We start from the raw sequence: 17,305 nt of genomic DNA, 5'->3' as shown, positions 1-17,305 counted from the left end.
ACATAGCAAGAGGCCCGGGCCAAGGTGGAACGAATCGAATATGTTTTCAGAGATAGAATAAACGTGACTCTGCCCCTTCCCCAGTCTAGCTACAGAAGATCTATGTCATCAGTTGGAGAAAAAAGAAAAAATTATAATTTCTCAAAAAATATGTAAAATGCATATTAAAATAGAGAGACTTTAATTGAAATATGAAGCTTTTTAATTCTGTAGATCTTGCTGACAAGAAATCAGAATCAAAAAATGCAATTTGAAATTAATACTTGTTGGTAAGAAAATAGTGATGACTTCCATTTAAGACTTTAGACAAATGTGTATTTTTTTTTTCATATGATACATTTAAAAAAGTTTGGAAGGCTGCAAATTTTATTTTAAGCAGGAAAACACAAGTATGATGTAGTCACAGCAGGAGGCAACACTAAAGTAATTGTAATGTAATTAATATCCAGATCTGTAACCATTGTAGTAATAGGAAGTAGCCTGAACGGTAACAGCAGTGACTGTAATAATAAAAATCAGAAGCCCAGTGACAAATATGATTGTGGCAGCAATGTTGAGCCATCGAGCAGTGGAGCCATAACGTCGTGCACCATCCAGATCTCCAACAAGCTTCCGGTCTCTGGACTGGAAGAATAAAAGTATACTTTTATCCACAGAAATTCCATAGAAACATAATAAATAAGCAAAAATGCAAAAGGGTGAAGTGGGAGAAAATCAGCTGTTCTGTGTTCATAGTTTATTTCAATCATATACAGTCGTGGCCAAAGGTTTGGGGAATAACACAAGTATTGGTTCTTGCAAAGTTTGCTGCTTCAGTTTTTATGATGGCAATTTGCATATACTCCATAATGTTATGAAGAGTGATCAGATAAATTGCAAATAAGTCCCTCTTTGCCATGAAAATAAACCAAATCCCAAGAAACCCATTTGCACTTCATTTCAGCCCTGCCACAAAAGTATCTGCTGACATATTTTCAGTGATACTCTCATTAACACAGCTGAGAGTGCTGACGGGGCTAGAGATCACGCTGTGAGTTTGAATAGCAGACTGGATGTGTTAAAAGGAGGATGGTTCTTGAAATCATTGTTCTTCCTCTTTTTACCATGGTTACCTGCAAGGAGTCATGTGCGGTCATCACTGCTTTGCATAAAAAACGGCTTCACATGCATGGGTATTGCTGCTAGTAAGATTACACCAAAATCAACCATATATGGGATCTTTGAGAACTTTAAGGAGAGAGGTTCAATTGTTGTGAAGAAGGCTTCAGGTGCCCAAGAAAATCCAGCAAGCACCAGGACCATCTCCTAAAGGTGATTCACATGCAGATTTGGGGGAAACACCAGTGCAGAGCTTGTTCAGGAATGACAGCAGGCAGTTGTGAATGCATCTGCACCCACAGTGAGGTTAGGAATTTTGGAGGATGGCTGGTATCAAGAAGAAGCCACTTCTCTCCAGGAAGAACATCAAGGACAGCCTGATATTCTGCAAAAAGTACACAGACCGGACTGCTGGGGGCTGGAGTGAAGTCATTTTCTCTCATGAAGCCCCTTTCTGATTGTTTGGGGCACCTGGAAAAATTATTGTCTGAGAAGAAAAGGTGAGTGCTGCCATCAGGGCAACATGCCAGGATGAAGAGCAGCAGTCTTGAAAATAAACACTGCAAATATTGACTCTTTGCATAATCTTAATGTATGTAACTGTCAATAAAAGCCTTTGAAACTGATGAAATATCTGTAATTATACTTAATTATACCACAGAAACATTTGACAAAACATCTGAAAACACTGAAGCAGCAAGTTGATTTTTGTTTTGTTTTGACTATTTTGTATTCTATTGCACTTTTTTATTGAGACATACAGTTGCTTTTATTTATACATTCTTTTGTTATAGGCTGTGTTTAATGTTTTGGGTACTTCATAATATGGCCTGTGACTAAGGGCATACGTACCCTGTAACTACATGTAAGTACGCATATTTTACCTTTAAGTAAATTTAAGTTCTTCGTAATTTCCAGGACTAAGGCCTTAGTCCCAGAATTTACGGCCTTTTTTTAAGCGCTTTGAGGCGACTGTTGTGATTTGGTGCTATAAATGTAAAATTGAATTGAATTGACTAACAGGGTGTAAAATACCTGTAAGTTAGGTTAAGCCACTCTGAAAAGTCCGATATAGTATCAGGGAAACAGTGTTGGTTTTTTGGCAAAATTACCTGGAAATTACGCAGAACTTAAATTTACTCACAGGGTGCATCCCTGTAAAATACATGTACTTATGGCCTTAGTCATGGGCTTTATGAAGTGCCACTATGTTTTGGCTCCTGTATACATAAAATAAACCTTATCTTGTCTTATAAGTACATGAAAGATATAATAGCTAAGAAGTTAAAACTCACCTTGATAGAGTAAATGAGAGCTGCAAGTCCGAGGCAGAAAGGGTTTGAGTAGACAAAGCAGCAGAGCGACCAGATGATGTGATCTGGGGAGGACTCAGCGACGACTGGGCGCTCCGTGCTGATGTTCACAGAGGTGTGCTGAACCGCTCCAGGCTGACCAGGGAACCCGTAATGCCTCACCCCCTGCAACGGAACTGCCTCAGTCGGGTAACCTTGAGGATACATCGTCTGGTCTGGAACAGGAAGCTCCATCAAAACCTGACCTATAATTGTGATTTATCACTACAAAACAGGAACAGGAATTAAGCAAGAATGCATTACACTGTCACATTTCTAAATATGAACCTGCAAAGAAAGCACTGCCAGCCACTAAACTACACTTCTACTAACAGCAGTGCCAGTAACAGTTTGAGAAATAGCCCAAGCCTTGTTAGCTGGCTTTAGATGACATTTTGATGCTGTGTTCTGAGATGTTTCTGTCAATTTTTTAATTTGCTAAAATATCTTAACATATCCTGGTTGGCTGAGCTGAAATTCTGCCAGGTTTCATGGTGAATTGCAATAAATTCAATCATTTCCAAGAATTTTCCTGGTCTGCCATGTCTTGAAATCATAAAACAAGACTTGTGCAGTTAGTGTAGACATGTATGGATCTATTTGAATGATTTTTAAGTTTTTTTTTCCTTTTTATGGAATGACTGATAAATGTTTTATATCATTGTTTTTATTGGGTAACTATTGCCTGGAATTTAGGTGACTATGTTTAGAAATTGCTGGGTTTTATACACAGTCAGGACAAAATCTTCAAAGAAAACCTGGAATGTTCATCTTCACAAGAAAATGAAACATAAAAATATTCCATTCCACAGTTTGTACAAATGATATACAGTTACTATGTAACAGAATTTCTCTGTATGCATATTGTGAGGTTATCCAGAAAATACGGTATTACTATCAACAGGTTCTTCTGTTTTGTGTGTTGTTTTCAGAAATATATGACTGAGAACTCAAAGTCAAAAATATGAGCCACTCATTGAAGAAGAAATATGAAGCCTCTGCAGTTTCAATCAGAAAACCACTGCTGACCAAAAAGAACACAAAGGCTCGTGTCACATTTGCCAAAAACATCTTGATGACCCCCGAGACTTTTAGGAAAATATTTTGCGGACTGACTAAACAAAAGTTGAGAAAAACTTTTTGGAAGATTAGAGTCCCATTACATCTGGCATAAAGCTAATACAACATTTCATAAAAAGAACATCATCAGTGATCAGAAACTCTTTTAGGAGAATGTACAGTCAGTTCATGCCATGAAGTTCAAGCACACTTGGGTTATGCAGCAGGACAACAATCTAAAAAACACTAAAACTGCAGTAAAATTCCTCCACAACAATGTAAAAGTAAGCGCAAATACCTGCTTGCAGTTGTTCCTGCCAAAGGTGGTACAACCAGCTATCAGGTTTGAGGCAAATAATTTTTAAGAGAAAGAAAAAACAATGCAAGTAAAGGCAGCAGTTATTCTGGATCATCAAACTAGCAAGAAGAGAAAATATGAGTGTGACAAGACGAGCGACTAACCTAAGTGTGACAAGGGTTTATTTTGTTGGCATGCAGAGATATTGTGTGTGTGTGTGTGTGTGCGCGCGTGCGTGCCTCTGTGCAGGCGGGGGGAGGGGGGGGGGGGGGTGTTGAATATGTGTGTGAAAAACAGTATATGTGGTGAGTTGGGTTACTGAGCTGGAAATACTGTTAAGCAGGTCACTTAAACCAGAGGGGTAAAAGGCATGAGACGTGTGTCTGTGGGAAGAATATTCATGTTAGATATAAATGAAAAAGGAAGTGCAACACATCAGTAATCTAATAGTATTATCACAGTATGACAAAGTAAGTAATAAATGAATAAATCCTTAGTTCGCATAGACCAGGACAGGTGTTTTAGACCTCAGTCATCCTAGAAAAATTATTTATTTTAATTATTAAGGAATTAAATAATTAATTAATTAATTCCCAGAGGGAAATTTCTGTTGTAACAGCTGCAACTGTTGGGTGGGGAAGCTTTTTGGCTCTGTGGACACACTGACTTTTTGAAATTTGACAGACAGGCTGGGCCAGCACCAGATGCATATCAAACATAAACATACAAAAAGCATTACAGTGTTAATACTTACATTTACTTTTAGTGGGAACAGTGTTGTTTCTGCCAATGCATCGAAGTCTGGTGTTAGTTTTGTTGTAGCTATTTTCAGAATCCTCGACATAAGTCATAATTATGATTTGATTTGGGCAATTCTGTACCACTCTTTGGTGGGCCAGATTAAAAAGACCAACGGGCTGGGTGTGGCCCACGGACCATAGTCTGCCCACCACTAGTTTATCATATAGAAAGAATAAAAACACTCTACTAATTTAAATAAATTAAAACCAAAAATACACTAAAAATATAAAAACCAAAAAGATAAATTTGAGTATATACATGTAAATTCTTATGACTACAATTAATTAAGGCTGTAGCTGTGATAATAAATATAAATCTGGAACATATTATGCATATATGTACAAATAATAAATTATACAGGTGAACCATAGTGTCACCTATAAAGGGAGGAGTTATAGAGTTTGATGGCCACAGGTAGGAATGACCTCCTGAGGCTCTCTGTGGTGATTTGGTGGGATGAGTCTTGCGCTGAATTTGCTCCTGTGTCTCATCACTGTGTCGTAGAGTGGGTGGGAGCCATTGTTTATAAGGTTCAGGGGGCAATTACTTTTTCACATACTTTGTCAAATATTACAAATTTGTTTAATGATCTGAAATATATTTATGGACCGAATTTCTAGGTATAACCAAGTGGTGGAGGGCTTCTGCCTTCGTGGCCTCATCTCTCATCTCATATCTGCTTTTTGTGGATGATGCGTTCCTGTTGGCTTCATCAGGTGGCAGCCTGCAACTCACAGCTGAGTGTGAAGCGGCAGGTACGAGGCCATGGTCCTCAGCCAGAAAAGGGCGGAGTGCCCACTCAGGGTCAGAGACGAGTTGGTGCCATAAGTGGATGGGTATCTCCATTATTAAATGTACTGAATCAGATTGTTCAAGAAAGCAAATAATCAACATAACCCCTAAATGGAAAAACTTATGTACTGTAAATGATAATGTGTGTGTTTTCAATTTTGAGCCATAACGTACAAATGCAAATTTTGTTTTGAACTTCTAGCAGTGTGTTTATATCCACAGATGAACTACAAGCATTATTGGTATAATAAACTCTGTCTATTGTGATGCTGTCTGGGGGAAACACTTTGTGTAATGTGGACATTTTTTTAATGCATTAGCATTATCAACATACAGTGGCACGGTGGTTAGCACTGTTGCCTCAAGTGGATTCAAAACCACTATCTGGCTGGGGTCTTTCTGTGTGGAGTTTGCATGTTCTTGTGTCTGCATGGGTTCTCTCCAGGTACTCTGGTTTCATCCCACAGTCCAAAGACATACAATTAGAGGGGTCAAGTTAGTTATTGATTCTGAATTGCCCACAGGTGTGAATGCTTATCTGTATCTCTGTGCTAGCCCTGTGACAGACTGGCAACCTGTCCAGGGTGTACCCCATCTTTTGTCCAATCCGGTTGTTAAGTAATGATGTAGAATTCCATTTCCGGGTCCAAACTGTCAAGTGATCAATATGCAGCAATGCTGCATCCCTGGTTGTTTTAACTGATCGCACTCGAAAAAAAACACATTCAACTGTCATTTTACCGATGAGAAAGACAAGCGGAAATGTCTGCAGTTGATAAGGTATGTCACAATCATCTTTAATAGTGAACAGTCTTTGGTTATGCCATTGCTGCTTATTTAGGAGCATTTGGACCCAGAAATGACATCAGATTCAAAGACCAGATTGCAGCTGGGATAGGCTCCACCCTCCCCACTGCACTGAATGGATAAGTGGAAGAAAATGGATGGATGAATGAATGCATTATATTCAAGTATATATTCAAGTGTGCATAATTCTATTTGGATTAGTTATACTCAAGGATTCTTTGTCATTTGCATCACAATTGCATGCAGCAAAATGAAATTCAATCCTCAGATCCCAGTGTTGCCCATGCAATAGTTATGACAGTTTCAAGTAATTTAAAGAAGAATAAATATAAGTAGCAATAATATAAAGTAAATATATACATGTGCATGTGTACCTTCCAAGGTAAATAATATAAAAATAAATATGGAAATAACAGTTTAGGATGTGGAGTAACGGCAGGGTAGAGACCTGTGGTGTCACATTAGTGACTTGTGCAAATGACAGCAGCATGAATGTATGTAGAGTTGTGCAAGAGCAGTCCAGCTACACAGCTCCACCAGAGTTCAACAGTCTTACAGCTTCGGGGAAGAAGCTGTTCCTCAGTCTTGTGGTCCTGCTCTTGAAGCTCCTCAGCCTCCTGCCTGAATGGAGGGTAACAAAAAGTGCGTGTGCTGGGTGTGTGGGGTCCTTCAGGTGGAGGTGCAGGTGGCCCTTTTTCTGCATGTGGAAGTGTAAATGTCCATGGTGATGGAGAAGCTAAGTCCAGCCGTCCTCTGCTCAGCCTTCACCACCCTCTGTGGAGCTTTCTGCTCTGCCGTAAAACAGCTTCCATGCCACACGGTGACGCAGGATCCCAGGATGCTCTCAACCACACATCTGTAGAATGAGGAGAGGACTGAGCTTCCGAGTCCAGCGCGCTACAGCCGCCTGAGGAAGTAGAAGTGCTGCTGTGCCTTCTTGACCAGACTGGAAGTTTTGTTGCCCCAGGTGAGTTGATGACTTAGGTGTACGCAAAGTACCTGTATGTGGGGACCACTTCCACCACAGATCCTCCAATGTGCAGGGGGAGGAGGGGGTGTCTGACTCTTCTGAAGTCCACGATCATCTCCTTTGTTTTTGTCACATTGATGCAGAGATTGTTCTCTCTGCACCAACCTTCCAGGTGTTCCACTTCCTGCCTGTAGCCAGACTCATTGTTGTTAGGGATGTATCCAACCACTGTTGTGTCATCCGCAAACTTCTGTTTTGCTGAGCAGTCAGATGTGAACAGGCTGAACAGAAGAGGGCTCAGCACACAGCCTGAGACTCACACATGCAGGCAAAAGAGCTTAAGGGGGGAGAGCAAAACACAGAAGGAAAGGTAAAGCGAGCGAAAGAAAAGGGGAACACAGCAGTAATTCTGGATCGTCAAACTAGCATGAAGAGAAAATATGAGTTAGCAAGATGAGCGCCCGACCTCAATATGGTTTTCCTCTCAAATGTTATTGTGACACAAATCGTTGGCAATTGAGACAAATGACAAATAACATAAACATAACTAACAAACACAGGTGAAGTGAAAACAACTGTATACTATAAAGCTCTGTGAGTGGTGGGTGGGTTGGGGAGCAATTTGAGTATGTGTGAGAACAATGTATGTGGTGAGTTGGTTTACCAAGCTGAGAAAAACTGTGAATAGGTCATTTAAACAGAGTGGTACAAAGGCATGAGGCATGAGAAGTGTGGTGATGGAGAGCATTGTGCAAGTTTTATATATATATATATATATATATATATATATATATATATTATATATATATATATATATTATATATATATATATATATATATATTATATATATTATATATATATATCTTTATATTATATCTATCTATCTATCTCTCTCTCTCTCTATATCTCTCTATATTATCTTCTTATTATCCTATATCTATATCTATCTCTCTTCTCTTATCTCTATCTATTCCTCTATCTCTTCTCTCTCTCTCTCTCACTCTCTTCTCTCTTATCTCTTCTCTCTCTCTCTCTTCCTCTTCTCTCTTCTCTCTCTCTCTCTCTCTCTCTCTCTCTTCTCCTTCTCTCTCTCTCTCCTCTCTCTCTCTCTCTCTCTCTCTCTATCTCTCTCCTGTCCCGTTCCGTTCTGTCCCCCCCCCCCCGGCCGCGGTTTGTTCTCCCCCCCCTTTCTCCGGCCGGACCCCAGACAGCTCTCCCCGGATCCAGCCCCCTCTCACTCTCCCACGACCCTATGGTTTTCCTCTCAAATGTTTTGTGACACCAATCGTTGGCAATTGAGACAATGACAAATAACAAACATAACTAACCAAAACAGGTGAAGTGAAACAACTGTAGACTATAAAGCTCTGTGAGTGAGTGGGTGGTTGTGGGAGCATTTGAGTATGTGTGAGAAACAATGTATTGGTGAGTTGGTTTACCAAGCTGAGAAAAACTGTGAAATAGTCATTAAACCAGAGTGGTACAAAGGCATGAGGCATGAGAAGTGTGGTGATGGAGAGCATTGTGCAAGTTTAGATATAAGAGATAGATAATATATATAGAGAATATATATATATATATATATATATATATATATATATATATATATTATATATATATATATAATATTATATATTATAATAGAATATATATATATATATAATTATTACTATATTTATCTATATTATATCTATAATGTATATCTTATATTTCTTCTATTTTTAGTATTATATATTTATTTCTATTATATATATATATATATATTTATATATATATATATATATTATATATAGAGATATATAGTATATATATATATATATATATAGATATATATATATATATATATATATATATAACGATATATATATATTGTAAACGTTCGTTATGTCACCCCAAGCACCAGGCAGAGGTTTCGTTACTAACACCATTTAATCAGGCCGGACACACAGAACAGCTCTCACCGGATACAGCCAACTCTAACTCTCACAAGAAAACAAAAGAGACCTCCCTCCCAAGAGCGACCCCCCACAACATCTCCTTCCGGTTTTACCCCAAAACAACCTAACTTAAAGAGAACAATAACTGTGACACACATTTAGCAATAACGTCCATCATGGATCATTACACTGCCCCCCCAACAAAAAGTTCCTCGTCCTCGAGGGAAAAACACAGTCTCTGAGGCGGGGAGGCAGTTGACGTCGCCTCCTTGGCTTCCGAGGGGTGGCATGAACTACAGGAAACTGAGGGGGAGAACAAGGGGATGGGGAGGGAGCCATGTCCAGCTGGGAGTCCAGCTGAGCTGGAGTGTGGGGGATTTGCACGCATCCCTCAGAGAAAGGGGAAGGAGAACGACCCTTATAAGGGGCCATCCTGTCTCTGTGCAGGACCACTTTCCTGCCTCTAGGTGGTAACTGTACTCTATAAACCACTTCCCCAACTCGTTCCAGGACACTGCAGGGTCCAACCCAGTTGCTGTCCAGTTTAGGACACCGTCCTTTTTTTCTCTTCGGGCTGTAGACCCACACCAGCTCTCCAGCACGGAAGTGCCTCACTTTAGTAGTCAGGTCGTAGTTTCTCTTTTGCCGCAGTCCCGCCTTTGCCAGCTGGTCCCGAGCATAGGAATGCGCCGACTCCAGTCGGTCCTGCAGCTTCCTGGCATAGCTTTGACCCGGTGGCGCATCCGGAGCATCAGGAGGTTTCCCACACAGAACAGCTCTCACCGGATACAGCCAACTCTAACTCTCACAAGAAAACAAAAGAGACCTCCCTCCCAAGAGCAACCCCCCACAACATCTCCTTCCGGTTTTACCCCAAAACAACCTAACTTAAAGAGAACAATAACTGTGACACACATTTAGCAATAACGTCCATCATGGATCATTACAATATATATATATATATATATATATATATATATATATATATATATATATATATATATATATATATATATATATATATATATATATATATATATACAGGGGTAAAAGTAAGCCGGTACGGTCCGGTACACTAAAAGATTCTGCGCCGGTGTTACGTCGAGTCGCGTTTCCCCATCAGATACGGTTTCCCCAGCCTCTCTGCGCCGCCCACGCGGCAAAAAACGCGCGTGCTGGTTCAGTGCTCCTAACCAGTGCGCCGTGCTTGCGCCGCAAGAGAACTTCGGACACCGTGAAAGCTCAAACAACATGTTTCGGCGAAGTTGTCCCACTTTTGCAAATGCGCTCCCATCAGATACATGCGCTCTCTCTCTATGATAGCCCAGTAACAGCCATCAGATACCGTTCCCCCTGTGTTAAACTGGGAACACATCCTGATGGCTGTTATTGGGTTAGGGTTAGGGGTTATCCGGATGGGCTGTATGGAGTATTTATCTATCTATCTATCTATCTATCTATCTATCTATCTATCTATCTATCTACATCTAAACATATATATACAGGGGTTGGACAATGTACTAAAGGCTTGGTTACTCTTAGGGGGAAAGGCTGCGGGCATCCGGTCAAGGATGAGGCGTTACTTGTCTTTTGTCGTTTATTTTAGTTCTGCTCACATTACAGTTCCTTTGTGCATGGTTTCTATAAAGTACACAACAAGAAAATATACTAATCAGGATTCAAATTATAAACCTGCACAATATGCTCAGTAATCTTCTTCCATCACTTATATACAGTTCAAACAGATAATAAGTAGCAAGCTACATCCTAAATGCCAAAGTAACTTCAGTAGGTCAGATAAAGAAGATAATTAACGGCTACATACATGACTATGGCGTCTGCAGGCGCCTACCGTTAGCTTATTTCCACATTCGCTAGGTAAACATGCAATGTCTTACATGGAATTAGCTAATTACCACTGAACTCAGTTATTACCAATTCAACGCTACCAAATAATATCAACTCTTAAATGTCATCTACTTACAGTTAGCTGCACGCACACACAAAGCTCTCTTGAGTGGCCTAAACAACTTAAAGCTACTGGAAAGTCCGGTTTTGCTCGCTCACAGTCCTCCTGCACTCCATCGTTGTCCTGTGCTACTGCTCTGCTAAGTCCCGGAATCCTGAAGCGCTGATTGGTCGATGCTGATTATGATTGGCAGGCGAGCCGGCCAATGATGTTCCAGATCAGCCTCTGATGCACCGGCAGACAAGTTTCCAGTCTTTTCCACAGACAATGAAACTGAAACACCTGGTTTTAGACCACAATAGTTTATTAGTATGGTGTAGGGCAGGGATACTCAACTTGATCTAGCCGAGGGCCACATTTGGAAAATGAGAAGTGGCCGAGGGCCAGCCATTAAACTACATTCATATAAAATGAGCAAACTTTAAAAAAGACTGATAGCTTGTGCTCATATTTTGATGCATTTTATTAGCTCCACTGCAATTCAGCAAGATATACTTTGAATCATCTTGAACAGCATAGCTGGAACGTTTCCTATTATGCAGGCAAATATTGGACAAATTCAAAAATGAAAATGATTATTAACAGTTCTTAGGCATAGAATGAACATATTTCAGCTCTTTTGGTGTGAAAGCTGTTTATAAAATATATTAAACACATAACTGCACAGTGCAAGCCACCAAATGTTGGAATAGTTCAGAAATACAATTAAAAAAAAAAAAAAAACTGCTTTACTATATTTCAGTTATTTTAAAGTTTGGAACAGACAGCACAGGTATGTAATCAGATGTTTATGTTTTAACCTCTTCATGCATCACATACTATTAGTTATTGACTACATGCTTAATGTGAGGTAACACATCTCATTTCCTTTGAGAGCTTACTGAAGTTTGGTTTCTGAGAGGTCAAGGCAATATGCAAGCACTGGTTGAGATGTGAGTCGGTGAGTCTATTGCGCTTTTTGTCCTTAATTAGATTCATCACTGAAAACCCCGACTCGCATATGTAAGTGGATCCGAACATTGTCAAAATGTATATAGCGAGTCTTTTAGAGTTCGGATACTGATGAACAGAGTGTGCCCAAAATTCACACAGTCTCTCCTCTCTGAACTTGGCTTTTAGGACATCATTAGCCTGCATCTGGACCAGTTCCAGCTGGAAAGCGCCCTCACTGATAGCAGGCACAGCGTTTTTTGCCTCTGCTGGGCAGCTCCCGGTGACAGCAACGGCGAACGGGTTGCGCACAAACAGTAGCAGTTGCTGTGGGATTTTGAAGTTGTGAAACCGCGATCTGAAGTTCTCTGACAGATTTTTTAACAGTGCTACCATTCGTGACAGCACAATCCCATTTGTAGGAACATCACGCAGGGTAGGGAAGTGAAGTTTTTTCCCCTCTATGTCCGTCACGAATACGCCCAAGGTTGTCTGAAAAGCGCTCACTTTTTCAAAGAGCTCTCCCACATCCGAATCCCCACCTTGGAGCTGCAGGTTAAGATGGTTCAAGTGATTAGTGATATCACACAGAAATGCAACCAGAGCCACAGATTCCTGATCTTGCATAAACTGAGAGAACTCATCTGCTTTCTTTGTTTTTTGACCGGAAAGAAATTCTGTGATTTCTTTGCGCAGTGCAAAGAAGCGCTGTAGGACTCGCCCCCTGCTCAGCCATCTGACATCATTGTGCTGTAGTAGGTCTGAATATTGAGCTTCTTGCTCCTGTAGTAGCATTTTGAAAAGCCGGTGCTGTAAACTTGAAGTTGAGCGAATGTGATTTACAATTTTGATCACTGTGTCCATCACTCCTTTCATTTCACCAGACAGTTTGGCACACAACACCGTCTGGTGAATGATGCAGTGTAGTGAACTAACTGTGGGGTGGTCCGCTATGAGACGTGATGCTAAGCCCCTCTCTCGTCCTATCATAGATGGCCCACCGTCAGTTACAAGGAGGTTGATTTTATCCAGCTCCAGAGAATTCTTATCAAAGAAACTTTTCATAGAATTGTACATGGCCTCACCTGTTGCATTGCTCTTGATGGGCAAAAGGCACAGCAGCTCCTCTTTGAAAAGCTCCCCGTTAAAATATCTCACAAACACGGACAGCTGTGCAGTGTCTGTTGCATCTGTAGACTCGTCCATAGCTATTGACATGTAATCCACACACTTCAGTTCAGCAAGTAAAGTAGAAAAACTGTCCTCATACAAAGTTTCTAGTCTCCGTGCCGCCGTTGAATCCGAAAGCTGAACCTGCTTCACGCGGTTAACGATGTCATCTTTGTGTTTGTCACCGGCAAACAACTCCTCCACGATTCCCAAAGTGCACACTTTCACAAGCTCAGCGTCCACAAATGGCTTGCCCTTTTTAGCCAGCTCCCAGGTTACACGCAGTGAAGCAGCGGTGGCTTTTTCAGCAGCAGTAGTGGAAGTCGTCAAGATTGTTGATGTGGTAGCATAAGACAACTTTAAGGCCTCAGTCTTGTCTTTTCGTGCAATGCTACCAACCGGGAAAGCTGCACTGAAGCTAGCATGTTTTGACTCGTAATGCCGCTTAATGTTAGCAACTTTGCATACAGCAACTGTCTTTTGGCAAATTAAACACAACGGTTTTGCGTTGGCATGAGGTGGCAAAATGAATGCAAAATCATCTGTCCATTTGTTATTAAACTGTCTGTTTTCGACGTCAACTTTTCTCCGCTTACTAACCTCACTCATTTTTTGCCAAGATATTCATTTAAGGACACGTCTTTTCCTCGCAGATCAGCAGTGATTCTTGACCTGCGCAAACTGTTCACTACCTTAAAGGCCCAAATCATTAGGACCTAAAGGGCCGTGTACAAACTAATGATTCTGTCTTACAGACAGTTCACTTTGTGAACACAAGGGGGAATTATTCAGCATTTGTTACACAATAAAAGGGAAAATTATTTTAATTTTGAGCAATTACAAGAAATGGCCGCGGGCCGGTCACCAGCCAATCACGGGCCGGATTTGGCCCGCGGGCCGTGAGATGAGTATGACTGCTGTAATGCATGACAAATGCTGATGTTTGACTCATGCTTTACACTTCAACATATTTTTTTTATCTTTATTTGTAAATTACTTAGTCCTCCACAACTGAAAGATGATGTTCTAATAAAACATAGTATACTGTATATTTCAAATTAAATCTTAATTCTCTAAAACAGTGGTTTCCAAAGTGTGGGCCACAGCCGCCTGGTGCACTGGGGATATATATATTTCATTTTGAAATTACTCACAAATTTGCATAGTTACATATCTATAAAATGTATTCATTTATATAAAAAGGGAATTAAAGCTGGTTAGTATGTGATTTTACTCTGACCTAAATTTACTACTCTTGTAGTGAAGTTTGTGTCCCAGTGGCAATTGGGTCACATATTGGCATAAACACTTTACATATGACTGGGTAATATTAGCAATTTATAAATTATTTTTGGTTATGTTTTTAGAAACAAATTTTCAAGGAAATATATCACTTGAGGACAGGCAGGAAAATTTCACAGGCCAGTGCTATCGGACGAATGGGATTTTCTGGTTTTTAAGCGGGCCGTAGCACTCTTAACTTTGGGAACCACTGCTCTAAAACAACGGCTTTGATGTTAACTAATGTTCTGTTTATGGAGAGCGCGTCACATCCCAACAAATACAGATTGTAGTGCCATGAATGATCTAAGATGCCTTTCAGTGAATATGATTTACAGGGATCAGTAAAGATCTGAAGCGTTCTTGAGAACAAGAAACATTAAATAAAACATTATGCATATATTCAAAACAAAAAAAAATCAAACAAAGATCATTGTTTGATTTTTTCAAAGCAATGAAGTCTATTAAAACTGAAATTAAAATTTCTCATCTGTATTTCTTTAATAACAAGTCATAGGAGCAACCAACTTAATGTCTGCTTCAAGTATAATGATAGTAAGTGTATGACACGTTGTTTACATATGCAGTTGCCTAAACAGAACAATGATTATAATAATGGAAACCAGGATCCCAATAGCAACCAGGACTGTGGCAGCGATGTTAAACTGGCGAGCAGTGGAGCCATAATGTCGTGCACCCTCCAGATCTCTGGCCACCTTCCGGTCTCTGGCCTGAAAGGACAGAAACATTCCAGCTGTAAAAATGTAGCTATTTTCATGCCTGTGGAAAGTGAAAGTGCAAATGTCAAGCTTAGGTTTCATTATTTTGGAAAGTTACGTTTCATGTTTACTCACTGTACTTATGATTCTTGCAATGGTCTTAGTGAAGATTGTTTTACTTTGAAATTTTTAAAGAAAAAGTTTTCCATCTGCACTGAATTTGTCACTTTTTGTATTTCACTTGATTTATGTGATAAATCAATATATTGGAGGATATGATAGGCAAGCAGGTAAAATATATATTTATACACAAACACACAAAGTATAACAGAAGCTATAAAAGTAACTCACCTTGATAGAATAAATGAGAGCTGCAAGCCCAAGGCAACAAGGATTTAAGTAAACAAAACAGAGGAGGGACCAGATTATATGGTCCTTGGGGGGCTCGGCAGTGATGTTCACAGTGGTGTGCTGAACCAGCTGAGGTCCTCCAGGCTGTCCAGTGCGCACATCATACATGCTGTTCTGCAATGGATGGTAACCTTGATGATCCATTGTGGTCATTGCTCTGAGCTCAGCTGCAGTTTGGAGAGGAGAAAGGTGTACCAACATTACCAACACAACAGTAACAAAATTCAAATTAATACACCACCAAAGAGCCACCTGAACAGTCTAATGTCATGACATCAGGATGTGTCAGAGAAATATGGAAGTCTTCCTCAAGTAGGTTTTCTTCATTTAGTGACAACGTCATCAAAATAGCCAAAAAGACAGAATAAAGAACAGCAAGACCACACTGCAACACACACAGAAGAAAAAGGAAATTAAATCGTTTTCCTACTTTGAAGTTCATTCTGGTTTTCCTCAAACTCCACTAAAACAGCCCTATCTTCAGTTGTAGTATTATGAAACATGTCTGTCAGATGCAGCAAAGGTTCAGGCAAAACAAGTGGAGTTTTGTGTTTGCTGTGAGGCAGTGCTTGCTGTATTTGTGTCATTGCAAATTATCTGAGGGACATATAATACACCCCCTACGGACGATGTTAGCAGGGTAACATTCAGCAAGGGTTCATGTAAAACAGGGCAGCTGTAGGCGGTTAGGTTTCATATTTGCTGTGAGCCAGCTGGGCTCATGTATTTGCATCATTGCAAATTATCTAAGGTGTATACTATGAAGCCTGTGTGTTAAGTGTCTTGAAAAAACCTAAAATCCCAGCCAGAGAAACACATGGCACGATGGTAGTTACCAACTTACTCTGTTAAGCCAGGTTTTTTGTTTCAGGCTTTGAGCACACTCACATAAAAAAAGGGCAGTTTTTGACGCATCACATGACTCTTGCTCCTCACAAAATCTTCCCTATTTGTGCTGCTCCAGTCAGAGACATTATGATGATAAAATTGTGATTTAAAAAAAAAAATCCATAAAAAGTATAATAGTAATATACAACACTTTTACAAATAAGACAAGACATTAATGCTGCAGAAAATAATCTGGTGATTTAACGTGCAGAAAACAATTAATGAAGAAAATCAACACGAGTTCATATTTTCCTTTTAACACTGAGTGCGCTCTCGGTTGTGTTGTTTATTTCTAGCATGATGGCTGCACATAGCAGCCCTGAAACTTTAAAATGGATACATTTGAATATTAAATGTTACTATCCTTGTAGCCTACTAAAAGAGACGCTTAAATCCTTTTTAGTTTGTCGCCAGATCAAAATTTTTACTGACTGAAGAAGTGTTATTGGTGTGTGTTTCATGCTGCAGTTCCAGCAGAATAAAAGGGACGTACCAGCAGAAAATAATCAAGTATAACTATCTTCAGTATCACCTAATTAATATACTCAAATTCCAATGTGAATGTGATGCATAGTTTCCATAGCTATCACTCTCCAGTTGGGCTTCATTCATGATATTAATAAGGTACAACTTAACAACTAACACACATGAAAAATGCTTTCCCACCAGAGTTTCCAGTTTGCTTTTAAAACATGCTGTGAATAAAAGAATGAGTGAATATGTATCACTTCTAGGGGATTTTCAGATTCAACTTTTTGTCATTGCTCAGTGCAAGTACAAGGCAACGAAATGCAGTTAGCATCTGCCAAAAGTGCAGGTAGT

At 39.9% G+C, this 17,305-nt stretch overlaps 2 protein-coding genes across 2 annotated transcripts; both read right to left on the bottom strand.

Moving 5' to 3' along the window:
* Window positions 1-322: 322 nt before the first annotated feature.
* LOC115782342 (dispanin subfamily A member 2b-like) lies at window positions 323-11,216 on the bottom strand. Its single transcript, XM_030732474.1, has 3 exons — window positions 11,100-11,216; window positions 2,394-2,675; window positions 323-624 (listed from the first exon to the last, which is right to left on the bottom strand). Exons 2-3 carry the CDS (start codon window positions 2,643-2,645, stop codon window positions 439-441), a joined length of 438 nt encoding a protein of 145 aa, XP_030588334.1. The 5' UTR covers window positions 2,646-2,675; window positions 11,100-11,216; the 3' UTR covers window positions 323-438.
* On the bottom strand, window positions 6,877-16,120 carry LOC115781401 (uncharacterized). Its single transcript, XM_030731042.1, has 5 exons — window positions 16,026-16,120; window positions 15,536-15,762; window positions 15,045-15,196; window positions 7,207-7,458; window positions 6,877-7,063 (listed from the first exon to the last, which is right to left on the bottom strand). Exons 1-5 carry the CDS (start codon window positions 16,096-16,098, stop codon window positions 6,877-6,879), a joined length of 891 nt encoding a protein of 296 aa, XP_030586902.1. The 5' UTR covers window positions 16,099-16,120.
* Window positions 16,121-17,305: the final 1,185 nt, after the last annotated feature.

Source organism: Archocentrus centrarchus, chromosome 6 (assembly GCF_007364275.1).
Source record: "Archocentrus centrarchus isolate MPI-CPG fArcCen1 chromosome 6, fArcCen1, whole genome shotgun sequence".
NCBI lineage: Eukaryota > Metazoa > Chordata > Actinopteri > Cichliformes > Cichlidae > Archocentrus > Archocentrus centrarchus.
This window is presented reverse-complemented; position numbering and strand designations above follow the sequence as displayed.